Source organism: Enoplosus armatus, chromosome 8 (genome assembly GCF_043641665.1).
Source record: "Enoplosus armatus isolate fEnoArm2 chromosome 8, fEnoArm2.hap1, whole genome shotgun sequence".
In the NCBI taxonomy this organism is placed as follows: domain Eukaryota; kingdom Metazoa; phylum Chordata; class Actinopteri; order Centrarchiformes; family Enoplosidae; genus Enoplosus; species Enoplosus armatus.
In genome coordinates this window covers 12,072,687-12,088,489 of record NC_092187.1, presented here as the reverse complement: position 1 = coordinate 12,088,489, position 15,803 = coordinate 12,072,687, and the positions used below count along the sequence as shown (strand labels likewise).

Below are 15,803 nucleotides of genomic sequence, written 5' to 3'. Positions count from 1 at the left end.
AAAGGCCCTCCCTCAAGACACAAAACAAGCATCAGAGTGGGAGAGACAGTCCATCCGCACGGCTGGCCCCTCCGCCATAATGGGAAAAACTCACCAACGGCAACGAGCGGTCACGTGACTGCATTTACCTCGCCTGTACGTTAATTCACCGCATCCCAGCAGAAAGACACGCCGACACTGTTGCTCCCTCTGCCGTCTCACTGGCAGAAACACACACACACACACACACACACACACACAACTCTTACTTAAACCCAAAGGATAGCACTGTACAATTTCATCATATCATTTTCCAGCCAAACACACACATTAAACTTCCAGAGGATCCCGGGCCCCTTCAGGGACTCTCAGTGGATTCACAGGAGAAAAAAAAGTTAAACATTATAATTTGGCCAGATAAGAGCGTGTGTGTAAAGGATGTTACACTCATACAACTAAAGCCTGACTCTGTGGCTAGCAAGGGTGGAAAAAGTGCCAGAATATCCTATTTAAAGCTGGATTAGAGACGGGGCTCCAAAGCGGGCAACTGCCCAGGGTCCCTAAAAAGTCCCGGGTTCACTGTGTGGTAATTTGATTAATTGCACATGTGTAAATGAATGTGAGTTTACACAAGTGATTATACAAACAAACTGACACACATTGAAACTGGGGCAGAGTGTTACGCCTCCTTGTTGGTTTCCGGGGCTGTAGGCAAAATACAAAATAATGAAACGGGCATGTGTCGACTGTAGAGCTGCTGCGATTAACAACTCTTTTATTATTGATTCATCTGACACTTTGATTAATTGTTTGAACGATAAAATATCAGAAAATGTCCACAGTGGTCCAAAACCCAAAGTTGATATTCGATTTACAATGATATAAAACAGGAACGCCGCATCCTCACATTGGAGAAGCTGGAACCAGTGAACGTTTGGCATTTCATCTTAAAAAACCTAAATGTTTCTATAATTATCAAAACGGTTGCCCATTTATTTTCTGTCTATCAACTAATCAATTAATAATCATTTCAGTTCTGGCACTGTTATGTACACAGTAGCTGATGGGTACTTAAAGGCAACATGCCATATACTATGTACAGAGTTTTGGAAGTATGGGGGGTTTGTAGGGGCCCCCAGCTCATTTTCGCCCCAGGGCCCCATAGCGGGTTAAGCCAGCCCTTAACCTACTTGAGATGAAGTACTTGATTTTAAATTGCACCAAAGTTCAAGTAAGAATACTTGTACTGAAAACTGCTTTAGTACAAGTTCAGAGCTCTGAGTAAGTTACATATGGTCACCTTCAAAAGACCAGTGTGGCATCCTGACTGTAACCACTATAAAAATAAATATATCCTTCCAACCACTCTCTCTGCAATTAAGGGCTGCTTCCAAAAAGTTACGATTATGTTTTCCTTACAAGAAACATGGACATTGTCTTACAAGGAAAACAAGCTTCAAAGCAAACTTAACATTAACGGCATAATTGTAGGCTTGTGTCACTTTTTGTCTTTCCGAAAGTACTTGAATACAGTGCAAAAACATCTTAAAAGCAGGGCCGTAGCAAGTTAAATGTTCGACTACATCTTCTGTAAATGTTATTTCCTGACACGAAGGTCAGAATTCCGTTTCAAGGCCTTCCTCCACACTAACAGGAATAATATTCTAGATACTGAATTTACCTATTTCCATTTTGCCCCTAAAGTAGTCCAATTTAAAAATGTTGAGTGTAAAAAAACTATAAAATACTCACAATGTGTACATTTTTAATTGTAGAATGTAACCTCAGGTTACAACATGCCCCAAAGTCCCAGAAAAAAAACCTCAGTGTCCTCAATAGTAGCTACGGTCCTGCTTCAAAGAAAGTTGATGAATTTTAGAGTGTACTTTAAAAGCACATGAAGCAACTATTCAAGTACAGTTATTGGTTATTTTGCACGTCTCTACATCGTCAACAACACAATCATGAAATGACAGTCCATGAGTGAAGGGAGAGGGAACACTTGCTACAGATTACCCAGGTACAGACTATGAACAAAGCAGACAGTACAATGTCCTTACATACAATATATTCTCTCAAATCCAAAACACCTCCTTTCATAGCACATTTTACCAAGCACTGACTTACTGCGAGTTTATCTTGTTACGTAAGATTACAACAAATTTACAGAAAGCATCTTCTTGTCATTGTGAATCTAAGCTGAAAACTACACAAACAAAACTTTATAAATGTTCGTTAAGATGTAGTTTCTTTAATTAAAACTGCAGCACTGTAAGTGTTCGTAGTATTCCACTTAGACATGCATGGAAAAGTAAATATATTCATATAGTACAGATATGTACAGAACGAGGACAATTTTTGAAATCATCAGTCCAACAATGGGAGTGTGAAAAACCATTAATACACTATGTGCAACTTTCACATTGTTGCATTTTTCATTAAATTGCTCTTTTCACAACAATTCTAGGTAACCTTAATATGCCAAAGACCGTAATGATGATTGTTAGTTGACCAATTAAAAAAATAAGTTAGGCAAGGGCTTTCAAGACATGACCAAATTTATCTTAAAAGATATAATAAAGGGGATATCATCTCTTTTTGAAAACGGACTAATGCCATTTTTTCTGTAGAGAACACAAACAAACAAACAAAGAAAAGAAATCTGTATGTTAAGAGAAATTAGTTTCTATATTCATCAGTACAATCAGAAGCGTTATGACAAAGGTTGTATAGTGCTGAAAATAGCACACAACAAAAGAAAACAAGAAATGACAGAAAAGGTGCCAATGACATGAATTACATGAAAACATGAAAGCTAAATATAGTTTGAATTTTCATTTCATATGAATAATCGTCTATAAGGGACTGCCGGCCAAATATAGCGCCAGCTCTGAAGTACAACAAAATGCCAGGGTCGCCATTGGGACTGTAGGACAAGAGGTTCAGTCAAAGGTGAAAGGTATTAAAAGTTGCTGAGGAAATTGCCATTCATGTAGACAATACAGACGAGAGAAAATATCGCTTTTTAAAAGGATCTGATATCTGAAATACAAAGCAACAAAATAAACTTGCGTTATCTTAGTGCATAAAGACATGCCCTTGTGTTAATGGACAGAAGTATCACATCTTGCAAATATATGATGATATCAGACAAAAGAGGGGGAAAAAATATACAGGGAAAAACCAGAAAAGCAAACTTCTTCTTCTTTTTAGGCATTTATGTAAAAATATACTGATATCTTGATGAAATATCTTGGTGGGATGTATAAAGAACTGGAGCCATTCAGACACAGTCACAAGACCTCTTAACCATTTCCTCCCTCAAAGCTTTTTTACCAGTGAAGATGTCTTTGCTGTGTCTCTCCACCAGATGACACACAAGTATTGTATAATTTTATGTCACTGAAAAGAGACTAAATTAAACATTAATTTCAAAGGCTTTGAGGAATCTTCAACAGGTACATCTTTTGTTCCTCACTGGTTGTTTATTTAATGAAATGAACAAATTAAGACAAATATATTTTTCTAAGGCTCCATTGTTTTTCACATGAGTAAACCTGTGTGTATTTAAGTGGGGATATCGGAGGCACCAATGTGATCTTAAGGCAAAACCATCAGATATTGTAAGTGAGACTTGTGTGTGTAAGAAGCGCAAGTGCAAGTAACAAGCAGTGATATACTGTAGATTGTGTCACGGAGACCTCTGAATCACACCAAATAACAGACAGGCGATAAACTTCCTGTCCCAGAACAAGAACCAGGTGGTCTTTGGAGATTCAGAGATCTGATTGGTTGTCATTATGGCTTAGTTTAGGTTTGGTAAAGAGCAAAGAGACTAAGGGGTTCATCGCACTTCCAACGAGCAGCAAGGATGTGCAACCATCCTGAGAAGTGTGAAAATAACAGTTACAATTACAGTAAGTCCAGAGCCCACACAGAGAAACACAGTCACTAGAATATTTTCATATAAAATGGAAAAGGCATCCACTTATAAACCAATAAACAGCAAAACTGCCTGTTTTAGAGGAAAGTGAGGAGGAGGAGGAGGAGGAGGAGGAGTAGAGAGGTTGAATTCCCTTCAGGTCAGAAAAAAAGCTATTGCCCAAACAAACTAGTTTTAAGATAATACACTGTCAATCCAACGTATTTTGGTTCTGTAGACTAATCTGAGAGGATGTGCCAATTAATTAAAAAAATATAGCTGCACATACTGTATCACGAACATAACACCCTAATAGAAAAAGTCACATGCTAACAATCCTATCCAAAGTTATTAACGTATCAGAACAGGAGTAGGCAAACTGCTCTGATGTACATAAATATATACGCACAGAGCCAATCACACACAGTTTATCAAATTTTCCATAAAGGGGTGTAAATAGGTAAGGTTGTTTTGGGTCCATGTTGAGATCACCTTGAGGTGGAACCATTTACAAAAGGTTTGGGTGAATATTTGAGATCTGAGTCACTGACGTCTAGACAACTACTGCATCTTTGGAGCCAAGATGTATAGGGACGTATGCTGTGATGGCTTGTGTGGGTGTGTGCATGGCTAAAAAGTCGAGGAGCACAAGGCACTATTCCCTGCTGAAAACAGTGTAAAGCCCTGTGTGTTGTTTGGTATCTGATTTGATCAAGAGTGTTTACGCAACACCTGTGTTAGAAACTGTGCACACGTGCAGTGCGTGTCCACATGGGAAGTTCGTTACGGCAGTACACTCGAGAGCGATGCAGTCCTACAGTCCAGCGAAGAGCCATTTTGACTGAGGGTGAGGAGAGATGAGCGGGGAAAGCACAGAGGGGAAACGAGGATGGGAAGTTGGAGTCCAGCCCCTGTAGTCTATGGCAAAGTGAACAGGAAGCTCTCTCAAAAGTCTCAGTCCATTCCCAGAAGGCTGCTGCTGAGCTCCAGGCCACAGCACGATGGCTCCACAAGGAGGGTCAGAGAGAGCAGAGGAGCACGGCGAAGGGGGAAGAGGAGAAATTTGGACTTCTAGATTGGGGAAAGTTGGGGGGGGGGGGGGGTCCGCTGCTCTTTTTTACCCCTGGGTGACGAGTGTGAGCCAATTCTGGGCCGCGGTGGCATCGCTCATCATCTGGCAGCAGATTGAGACTGTGCAGCCATGATAATGTGAGAGGGTCCACTCTCAGCCCTCTGCTGCTGGCCCATTCCTGCCAGCACAGACATAGCCATGGCCTCAGCTGCTGCCCTTGAGCTCAGGCCGTTTTGCCCTGCAGAGGGGCTGTGCGCCAAAGAGCTGTGCTGGATCACCGGGGCAGGGGAACCTGTAGGCTCTGAGGTGTCTTTCATGCTCTCTTCTGCAGCTACACGGGGAAAAAAAAGACAACGTAAATACAGACTGGCAAAAGCATTAAACTATTAACCATGAATACACTCCATACCAGCCTTACTGAAAAGCTACAAACATTATCATTAACGCTACAATAATTACGAGTGAGATAAAAAACATAAGAGGCTACCAGGTGAGTAACATGGCATGATTATTAAAAGGTTCACCTAAGTAGGCAGTCTTCTTCTGTAGGGTGGTCACAGGACAGTCCTTGTGGGCCAGCAGCAGCTGCTTCAAATGAGCCACCTCGTTCCGCAACAGAGACACTTCATTCTGAAGGATCAGAAAATAAGGACATACAACACTTTTCAATAATTCATGGAGAATTCATATCATAGTTAGACATACAGTATACCCAAAAGGGAAACCATCACTAATGCTGGGTCATTTAACTGAAAACATGGAGACCTTCCAGAGTTTTCTCTCTAATGGACTTCTAATGTTTTTCAGCTAAGAAATGCTCTAAAGGGATAAATAGTCTGGTTTCCACTACAGTAAAGCTGGCACTGGAGAAGTCATGCAGTGTAAAAATAACCTGAAACCACCAAATAACACAATAAAGATGTGAAAAGTTATAATGAGTTACACAAAGTCCTGTAAAATTACCAAATATTCCCTGAAACTCATTGTGCTTATCTGGAAAACACCTCACAAACTTCAGTGCCTAGATGAAAGCCTGTCAGTGTGACGAGGCACACGCTAACACAGGCCTCCCACTGGCCACACTTCATCCCAAACCACCCACCCACCCACTCACCGACAGCGAGACGTTCAGGTTGCAGAGCTCCTCAGCCTTCTTCTCCAGGGAACTGACCCACAGTTTGCGTTTCTGTCTGCAGCGCGATGCCGCGGCCCGATTCCTCTCAAGGAAGCGCTGCCTTCGGTCATCTGGGTCATCGTCTAATGTCCGCCGCCGACGCCCACCTGTAGGCTGTGCTGGAGATACCTACAGAGAGAACAGGGTAAAGGGCGAGAAGGAAACAGACGGAGCGGAAGAAAGACGAGAGAGAAAAGGGAAGTTTGAGTCATAGTTTCATTATTTCAGTCAGAGCACATTATAGTCATCTCACTACAAGAAGAGCGGCCCCAGTGTTCCGTAACTGAAACAGGTGATATGTCATATACTTGGATACCAAGATGGTTTAGCTCAGTTACTTTTAGTAATTTCATTAGATTTTCCAAACTAAAGTGACAAGGTTATTAAACCTGAAAGTCATGTTATAGTCAGGTCCTTGGCTATAGACAACACAGTGTACCTGAGGTTGTGCAGGTGATGGAGCATCTGGCTGTTGGACAAGCAGCTGGTTCTGCTCTGCCCTCTGAGGTACCATGGGGCTGCTGCCCATGGCCATGATCCCCATACTATGTCCTGACGGGCTCTGCTGGGACAGCGCAGCCTTCAGACGCTACAGGAGAACAACGATATGACCGACATCAATAACAAGCACAGGAATTGGAATACACAGCCCAAACAGCATAAACAGTGTAATGTGAGTGCAAAAGAAAAGAGAAGATCTAAGCACTGAAAAGGTCAAGAAAGCAACAACACAACAGAGGGGTGTACTACAAAGTGAGATTAATGGCTCTCTTTTAACCTGGCTAGATCGCCAAGGTAACTTACGCTGCACACCTAAGCTGCTCTGGAGGAGGTTATGTTCAGAGTTTCGGTTTTAAAAAGCGCCACCCTTTCACTAATCAACTCCTTTGGCAATGGCGTCGTCATTCTTGCGAGACCCTGTGGACCTAAAGGTGCCAGAACTGTGACAGGTGTGTAAAGAGTGTTTAGAGACGGAAGTGATCCATTGACTTTTCCGGACGATATTCTCTATGAGCGATGTAGATTCTCAGCTGAGATAAAATTTGTTAAGCCTACGTTGGTAACCAAGCCACCAAATGAAGCTGTGCAATTACAGTAGCTTAAACTGTACGCACTGAGTTGCGTTTTTTTGCCACAGGAACCTACATGCATTCAGTTAGTGATGCAGATCTGTGCGAGAATACTGTATGTCGTGCTGTTCACAAGGCTGTTCTGGAGCTCACCAAACTACTGAATATGTTTGTAGCGCTCCCTTCAGATAATATTAACACTTTAGATTTTACACAGCATATCATCCATACACTAAAAGAATTATGAAGCACAGCAACTACACACTTTATGATTATGATTTCATGCTCTGCCCTGATTTGCTGCCAAGTCCGTTTTACCCTGCTGGTAGTTCAGCTAATAGAGCACCAGTTAGGACACTGATTAGTCTATTGGTATTCATCACAGATAATATTCAACCAAAAAAAAAGAATTTCACTTTGATTTTGCCCACAACTAAAGTGATATCCATGTATCCTTCATTGTCAGACCTAAATACAATTATTGAGTATAATGTTTAAATATGCTGCATTAAGTTTGAAGTTTAAGAGCTCTACAATGGTAAATGGTCTCACTTATATAGCGCTTTTCAACCTTCACGGTTCCCAAAGCGCTTTACAGCTAAGTCTCATTCACTCACACATTCACACACCGATGGCGACCGAGCGGCCATGCAAGGTGCTGGTCTCCATCGGGAGCAACTTAGGGTTCAGTGTCTTGCTCAAGGACACTTCGACATGATGTAGTTAAAAATAAATAGGAGGCATTGAGTGGTAAAATAAATATATTACGAATTTACACAAATTGTAATTTTCTTCCAGCATTCTTCTCTTGCCTTCTTTGCAGCAACAGTGTTACTTTTTGCCGTAATGATTTTTTAAAAATATTCTTCACATTATAATAACCTGTTCCTCTTGACTGAGGTCAAATGACTCCTTTTATGGGAACACGCAGATTGATGAAGAAAACCTGGTTTATCAAAGAAAGTTGATAACCACTGTCGTGATATCCATTTACTCTGATTTGGATTTTACATTTTGTCGGGCCAGCCAACGCAAAGAAAGCTGGGGTATGTCGAACTTGCTTCGTAGTACAGCCCTCAGATCAGATTCAAAAGCAGTACCACTACATTTGTTTGTGTATTTTTTGCTATCATTTAAGCATCACCGCAGCATCATAGCAAGCCCTATCCATCGAGACTAGACTGTTTTCTGCTCGATCTGCTGAATTATTAATAAATAAGCACCAGATTATACTACCCTTTGCCTCAGAAAAAACTTGAATTCTCTAAGGCATGTATTTAAAAAGGTGATCTAATTCTGCAGATATCTTCACCCATGCTGACCTGACAGTGTGAAACACCTCCAGCTTGTTTTCAGTAGCACATTCATGTGACATTCTGTTTTATCTCAGCTCTGGAGGCTTTGTAGCTGATGTGACCCGACTAAAGTTATATATTCCTGGAAAATCTTTCAGATTTTGAGTTGTGGTACATTACACAACAGCATTTTGAAAATCATTATTTGGTGGTACGACCCATCACTGCCTAAAATCACTCTTACTATATAGTGTACTATATAGTAGTGAATGAGTGAACCTATGTCCATGTGTGTGACTGTGCGCACAAAACATTCTTCACACCAATAAAACACCCCTCGGCTTCATATACACCCCAATGATCATACAAGTTGTGACTGAAGAAGCAAGCAGTTTGTGTAAATGGCAGGATCTACTCAAATGGGTACTTTGTTTGTAATACTATAAAAAAATGACCAAACTAACTCAGTTTCATCTGAAATACAGTTGAAACATGGGGTCCTGACATAGACCTCTGTGTGTACTTTGCGGTATCAAAAATTCAGTACAAATTGTGTTGTCATGGTGTATGGGTTAAATAAACAAGTAACTGCAGTAAAAAAGTCATATGATGAACAAACCAAGCCACTGCAGAGGAAGGCTGGAGGGTGAAGATGGAGACAAAAAGATCAGATAAAGAGATAAAAATAGAGAGCTAATCTAGTGCTGACCATCTTGGCCTCTGAGTGGATGCTGTAGCCAGAGGGGGAGTTAGAGCCGCTGCTGCTGCCTCCCAGAGGAGGACCGGGGATCCCAGGAATGTTGGGTACCATGCACATGGGTCGGGCCAGCTGGAGACCACATAAGATACACAAATGTACACGTTTTAACAACCTGAACCAACTTCTTGGCTGTAAAATTGAAAAACAACATATTTAGACTGTTGGTCTGCCTTACATTAATGACAGAGGGCATGTGTACTGGACCAGGCAGCACAGAGGGAAGCATCATCATGGGGTAGTGGCTGGTTGGCGAACTAGACAGGCAGACAGCAGAGGGACAACAGGAACAGGAGGAGGTCATGTTTGTATAAATTACAATTCCATACATATTAAAAAGTGTCTGTAACATAGCAACTATCACCATTTATGAAAGTTTATCCACTTCAACTCAACTACAAAATCCACACTTACATTCATTGTTACTAGTCCAAATCAAATTTAAGTCAAAAACACAAGGTTTTTATAGTCTTGGTTTAATGATGGTGAAATTTTTAAAAGACAAAAAAATTATTTCAAATTGTGCAGCCGCAAAAATTAAGATGGCATATTGAGTTTGGTAAGCTGGAAAATGTACCATGATGAAATGTTTCATTTCAGTTGATATCGCTAATCATCGATCATTTTTAATTACATTTTTTTACTAAAGACCAGAAGAAAAAAAAGTTAAATTCAACCACTTTATTTTGACTATAACCACCTTATTCGCTGTTTGTGTTGTGTCACCTGTCAACGGTGCAACCGAACAACACATCTGTTAAATGATTGGCTGTTTGCATGTCCCTCGTAGCAAGCTCCATTATCAAGGGATATGAGACATATTCGTTATGTGCTTTCATGGCAGTTTGCACTTTTTAATGCATTTAAGTGAAACTAGTGAACATTTTTCTTATTGCTATTGATGAAGTGTCTATCGCCGATACATATCACTACCATTTTATCAGAAAATGTGTTTTTTAAAGATCTCTAAAGCTACTTAAGGGACATTTTAAAACAGGCAAATCAGCGTTAAAGAGGTCAGTAGAAAGATGTTGAACTAAACTCACCCCAGAGTACGATTGGAAGGTGGTGCCTGTGTGATGACAGAGGTGGGTGACGGCATGGTGGGCTGAAGGGCATCAAAGCCCAAGTGTAGTGGGAGGGAACCTGGACGCACAATAGTCGGGGTGGGGGCTGAACTTCTGGGTGGTGTGTCCTAGGAGAATAGCGGTGAGATAAGTTACGTAAAACAGTTCAAACACAGCTTTCAGCTATTACACAATGGTTTCAACATGTCATGTATCACATCGCAGAGAAAAAAAGATCCTATTATTCACTTCCTCAAGGTGCATTTATGTAATACTGCAAAAGTCATAATAACGTGCATCATGAGCCATACTCTTTGTACATCATTTAAGGGTCCACCCTCTTCTCTATATACTCATGCAATCCCCCCTCCTCCCGTTCTGTCCTACCTTTCCTTTAACCAGAGACTCTATGCTGCTGTCTGACTTTCCAGAGACAGATTCAGGGCTGTCTGGTGGCGAGGAGTCGACCTCTACAGTTGCCTCTTCTTTCACCTTCACATCTGATGGCGTCTGCAGGCTCATGTCCAAAGCCACAGAGTTGGGAGCAGGGAGCTGAGAAGGACAGAGACGGTGAGAGAGAGAGATAAAGAGTGTAAGTTCACACTACTCTCAAAGATAAGATTCTCATCGACTACAGTACATTAAAAAAAGGAAGTGGGTATTTATGGTGTTTATTACACAAAACAAACAACCATGGCATCAGTTTACAAAACACTATTTTAAGTGCAATAAAACACACTGGACCATTTCAATGAAATCATCTTAACAAGCTGTTGCAATTGTTGAAATTTAATGATACACAGACGAAGTGCCCAAGGCAGGAATTTCTGCAAGCAATAATTCTTGACAGCATCAACACTTGAGGTAAGAAAGAAGGAAGTAAAACATAATTTTTCACTTTGCACAAAATTCCACTGGTTTCTATACATAATGATACAAAAAGGTATACATGCAGGCACGCACACAGATGAAAACATTGACAAAATTATCAACCACAAGCCCTTCTTACAGAATTCTTTGCTCTCTTTTCCTCATCGTCTTGTTCGAAGGAGCTGGCCAGCTCATTGAACAGACCAACCTCCTCGCAGTTCTTTAGGAAGCGGGTGGGAGTAGGTGTCTGGTCTGGCAAAAGGGAATGAATAGAGACAACTATTCAAAGCCACGCTTTCACACTTAGTTCACACTTAGCATTGAATATAGAAACCCATGTCATTAATGCGTCTTTAGAGTTGCTTTTCTTGAGATTGCACTAATAGTGTTGGAACACACTGACAGTCTTCATCTGAATGCTGGTAGAAGATATTTAAGAAAGAGGAAGAGTAAAGCTGTGCGTCTGTCTCGTAGACAAACAGTACCTGCAATAATGACAGAGTCGGTCCTGGCTGGTCCAAATTTCAGTGTCATCTCATGCTTGTGTTTGTGAACAGCCAAGTGGTCCTCATTGGTAAACCTCTGAAACAAGTGAACAAGAATAAAAGAGGAAAGATAAGTACATTATATGAAGTAGCCTACGGGTAATTGTCTACTTGTCCTGGTGACCTGAAGAAAAGCCTTTAGTACCTTAACCCAGATATCATATTGCAGTAATCACAGACAGATAATCTCTAGAAGATGTAGCCCAACACATGCAGCCTATATTGTATACATTATGTGACAAACCATAAAGAAAGACGCATCTGCGGTGTACAATTCCTCATGTCTTAAAAGTCTTGTATGGGCCCATTATAGCCGCAGGACATGGGCTCAAATATCTTAACACAGACTAGAATTATCTAAAAAAAGAAAGCAGGCTTGAATGAATGAGAGCTGAAATGATTAACAGCACAGAAATGTACGGAATGAGCATAGTATAAAAACCACTGGCACAAGGCAAATGAGCAGCCACATCAAAACAGATGCTGCAAATGCAAGTCTTAGGTGTTTTTACAGAAAAGAACACATTGTCAAACTAGTCGGTGTTTTAAACATGTGGATGCCATAAACTGTGCTTCAGTAAAGCTCTCCATTGGCCAATGTTCTGTTGTTTCTGTTATCAGGTATCCACAGTGGAAGCTACAGGAGGTCTGGTACATAGGCAAATCAGACCTTCAGAAGAGAGCACCAACAGCCATCGTCTGAGACACAGCACTTCTTCTTTGGAGAAGTGGCGAGGTGAATCAGTCGGAGGCGGAGGAGGAATAATCTTGGCTCTGGCACCAGCCTATTCACCATTCGCTGCAGCCTATTTTGGGGCACTGCGTTGCAGTTGCGAGTTCAGTCGTGAGAGAGTGAAGTGGAAACACAGTCAAGTGTCAGGGGGCTTATTTTTAGCCCAACCAGGCAGCATCACCAATACAACTACATGTCTGATTTGTCTCTTTCCTCTGAACAAGGCGGCTGAGTCTTGAAGAGGAAACTATCTCCGACTAATTTCCCCGTATGAGATACTGGCAGCTAGGATTAACCCTTCCCACACTGTAAATACTGGGGAACACATGATGGGGGGGCTGTTGTTGTTGTTGTTGTTGTTGTTGTTGTTAACTTGGTAAAAGGAAAACCCTGAGCAAAGCCAGGAGTCAATCATTCCCGTTCTATTATGGGCATGATTCAGACTTTCCTGGTAGACAACTGTTGCTTGTAAAGGGCAGCAGTAAAAAGGGATTTGGACATAAGGATTTTCCGTGTCTAAATGTACACAAATAAACATCAAAGACGATAAATATAAAAGCAGCACGTGTTTAAGTTTCTTAAAAGTTTGCATAATGAAATTTAAGCTGGCATAATATGTAAGACTGGGTATTGTACCTAAATACTTTTTTGGTACAAACCAAAATTTATTGAAAACTGTTCTAAATGTTTTCAATCAAAATTCTGGTCAATTTTGTAGAGAAGAGTACTTTGTTTTAGACAAATTTCAGATTGTATTTTATTTAGGCTAATTTTTTTGTCCGACTGCTTGTGTTTAACATTTAAAGCTGCACTCACCAACAATACAGAGTTCATACAGAAAGAGTAAAATTCAAGCACTTTCAAGGTACCTAAACCCAAAAACTCCATTCTGAGAGCAGATGGTCACCCTCATAACACCGGTGTACACCAGACGTGGAACGGAAAAACGCCCCCAGACGTGGAACGGAAAAACGCCCCCTTTTCATTTTGGCGCCCATGTCGGTCAGTCTAGCTCCGCTCCGCGTCTGGTGTGAGACGCCAGGAGACAACAAACAAATATAACGACGGGATTGTTTGATTTCAAATATTAACACATTTGTGGTTTACGTGAGTGATTGTGTAGACGAAAAACCAGATCATGTTGAAAATCAAGTATTTTTAAAGGAGTTTATTTGAATTCAAGCATCTTCCAAACTTTCAAGACTCTGTACGAACCCTGATAACAACTAATCAATATTTTTACATTTTACCAATTACCAACCCCGATTCCAGCTGCAGCAGGCAGCTTTTGTCAGTGAAAGAAAATCTGATATAGCCACTGTGCGCTACCTGACAAGCACAAAGACTGCAGACACACAAAGTTAGCAACTAACACTAGCTCATGAACATAGCGGAGTATTTAGCAGGTACAGAGCTGGATATTTCCCTCAGGCTGAGACCAAAACAGAACTAAAAGAGAGTGAATATTAGACTTACATTTGCCACATGGCCAGAATCGTGACTTCAAATGAATGATAATGTTGCTCTGTTAAACAGCCAACTGTTTACCAACGTGTTCACCATGACATTTATGCCACAGCTATAGTCCCGCACTGTCATCACTTTGCCTTGAAAAGCCTCCATGTGACTTCAACTGCCAACTAAATTAGTAATGATATTTACAAATGAAATATGCAGAGTATTTACATCACAGAAACATGTCAAAGGAAAGTTAAAATGTTCAGGGAAGGGGTCCCTGGGTGTCCATAATGTTCTGAGAAGGAAATAGCCAAACAAATCATTTATTTATCCAACACACACGTTTAACTGCTTTACATGCCTGTTGTTCAAACCGCAAATCCCATGAACAACAGAACGTTGATCAGAGAATAAAAGAAGGCTTATGAATCGCAAATGTTTCTTATCCACATAAACACTTTCTTCGTCCAAACCCCAGGGGAGATAATCCATCACTAGCTCTATCACACCCAGCAGAACACAGCATCAGACAGCTAATTGAGCACAACATCAGACATGATATTTCCTGTATTGAACAGTCATGAGTCCTAGAACACGCTTCTTTTAATTTGCTGTGATATCAGGCCAAGCTCGACAATACACCACGTTACTGGCATGTGAGTGCACTATTGGCACTCAGCTGAGTCACTGCCGTGGCTCAAACCTGTGTCTGCAGGCGCTGGAAGTCAACAGTGACAGGTTGAAACAATAACTGTGCTCTGATTACTCACTGGAGCTTCCAGTGAGTCATTGCTAAAGGAGACAGCATTGTCTCACAAGACAGCATGCTAGCTAGAATGCTATTGGTGTGATGTTCATTAGTGTTGCATAAATCACAGCCAGTTAGTTTTCTCTGGCAATAAGAACAAGTGCGAAGTCTTTTCAGGGTTATAAAGTTCTCTCGTTGTATATATAAGCTTTATTCTACTCAAATAAATTGTCTTTTCAAGTACAATATATTTTTTCTTTTGCTTTCAATTCATTTTCTTTTAGAAGTAAAACGCATTCAATCATAAGTAGTAACAGTTAACTGCTGGAGAGTGCTTTCACAAGGGCAAAAATACCACACACACATGCACACACCTGAAACCCAGAACAAGGAGGGAGAGGACTTACCTGTCCACAGCCAGGAGCATTGCACACAAAAGGTCGGTCGTCCCCCATTTTTGCAAAGAGCTTGCAATGTAACTGTGGGAGAGGAGAAGAGGAGAACATTTCTGCGGCTTTTCTTGATTTGTGAACTGGCAAATCCTGAAAACAACAAAACAGGGATGCTGTGGCTTGTAGTCTTTAGTCTGAGCAGGAAGCCGAACGCTATTTAAAAATAACCCTGGCAAGGAGGAAAACATGCACAGAGGCAGCGAGACGAAGTTTCCCTGGTGATACTTCCTTCACACGGGGGGGATTCTGGCTGGCCAATGAGGAACCGCTTACAAGAGAGAACGACAGCTACCGTTTACACAAAGGCATCTCCCTCTCCTTCTGTCTCATTTTCCCTCACTTCCAATCCCTCCTTCTCTCATTACCACTCCCTCTCCTCACCTCTCAAGCACCTCCCAACCTTTTTCCTTCTTGAACCCCCTCATTCAATCTCTCCCTCTCTCTGATTCAGCTGTTTTTCTCAGCACACAATCTCCGTTCCTCCATCCTCTTTCTGAGAACTCTCATGTGAATCCACAGCACAAATATCTTGACCCTACACTGTACCTCACTTTGTTGTCCTGGTTAACTCCAACTTACTTGCTTTTTTGGCATGGAAATACATGGAGTTAAGTGACAGATTGTGATGGTCATCAATTATGATACTTATAATATTAATGTT

General features: G+C 41.1%; 1 protein-coding gene across 2 annotated transcripts; it reads right to left on the bottom strand.

Moving 5' to 3' along the window:
- Positions 1 to 1,727: 1,727 nt before the first annotated feature.
- Positions 1,728 to 15,196, bottom strand: atf7a (activating transcription factor 7a). 2 transcript variants are annotated; one of them, XM_070910149.1, is made up of 11 exons: positions 15,098 to 15,196; positions 11,692 to 11,788; positions 11,346 to 11,458; positions 10,724 to 10,888; positions 10,316 to 10,464; positions 9,448 to 9,526; positions 9,222 to 9,341; positions 6,587 to 6,736; positions 6,088 to 6,276; positions 5,498 to 5,603; positions 1,728 to 5,304 (listed from the first exon to the last, which is right to left on the bottom strand). In XM_070910149.1, exons 1-11 carry the CDS (start codon positions 15,194 to 15,196, stop codon positions 5,072 to 5,074), a joined length of 1,500 nt encoding a protein of 499 aa, XP_070766250.1. In that variant the 3' UTR covers positions 1,728 to 5,071. The 2 variants fall into 2 exon arrangements, with proteins under 2 accessions (XP_070766250.1, XP_070766251.1); XM_070910150.1 differs by having other exon boundaries at positions 1,728 to 5,295; positions 10,805 to 10,888; positions 15,098 to 15,158.
- Positions 15,197 to 15,803: the final 607 nt, after the last annotated feature.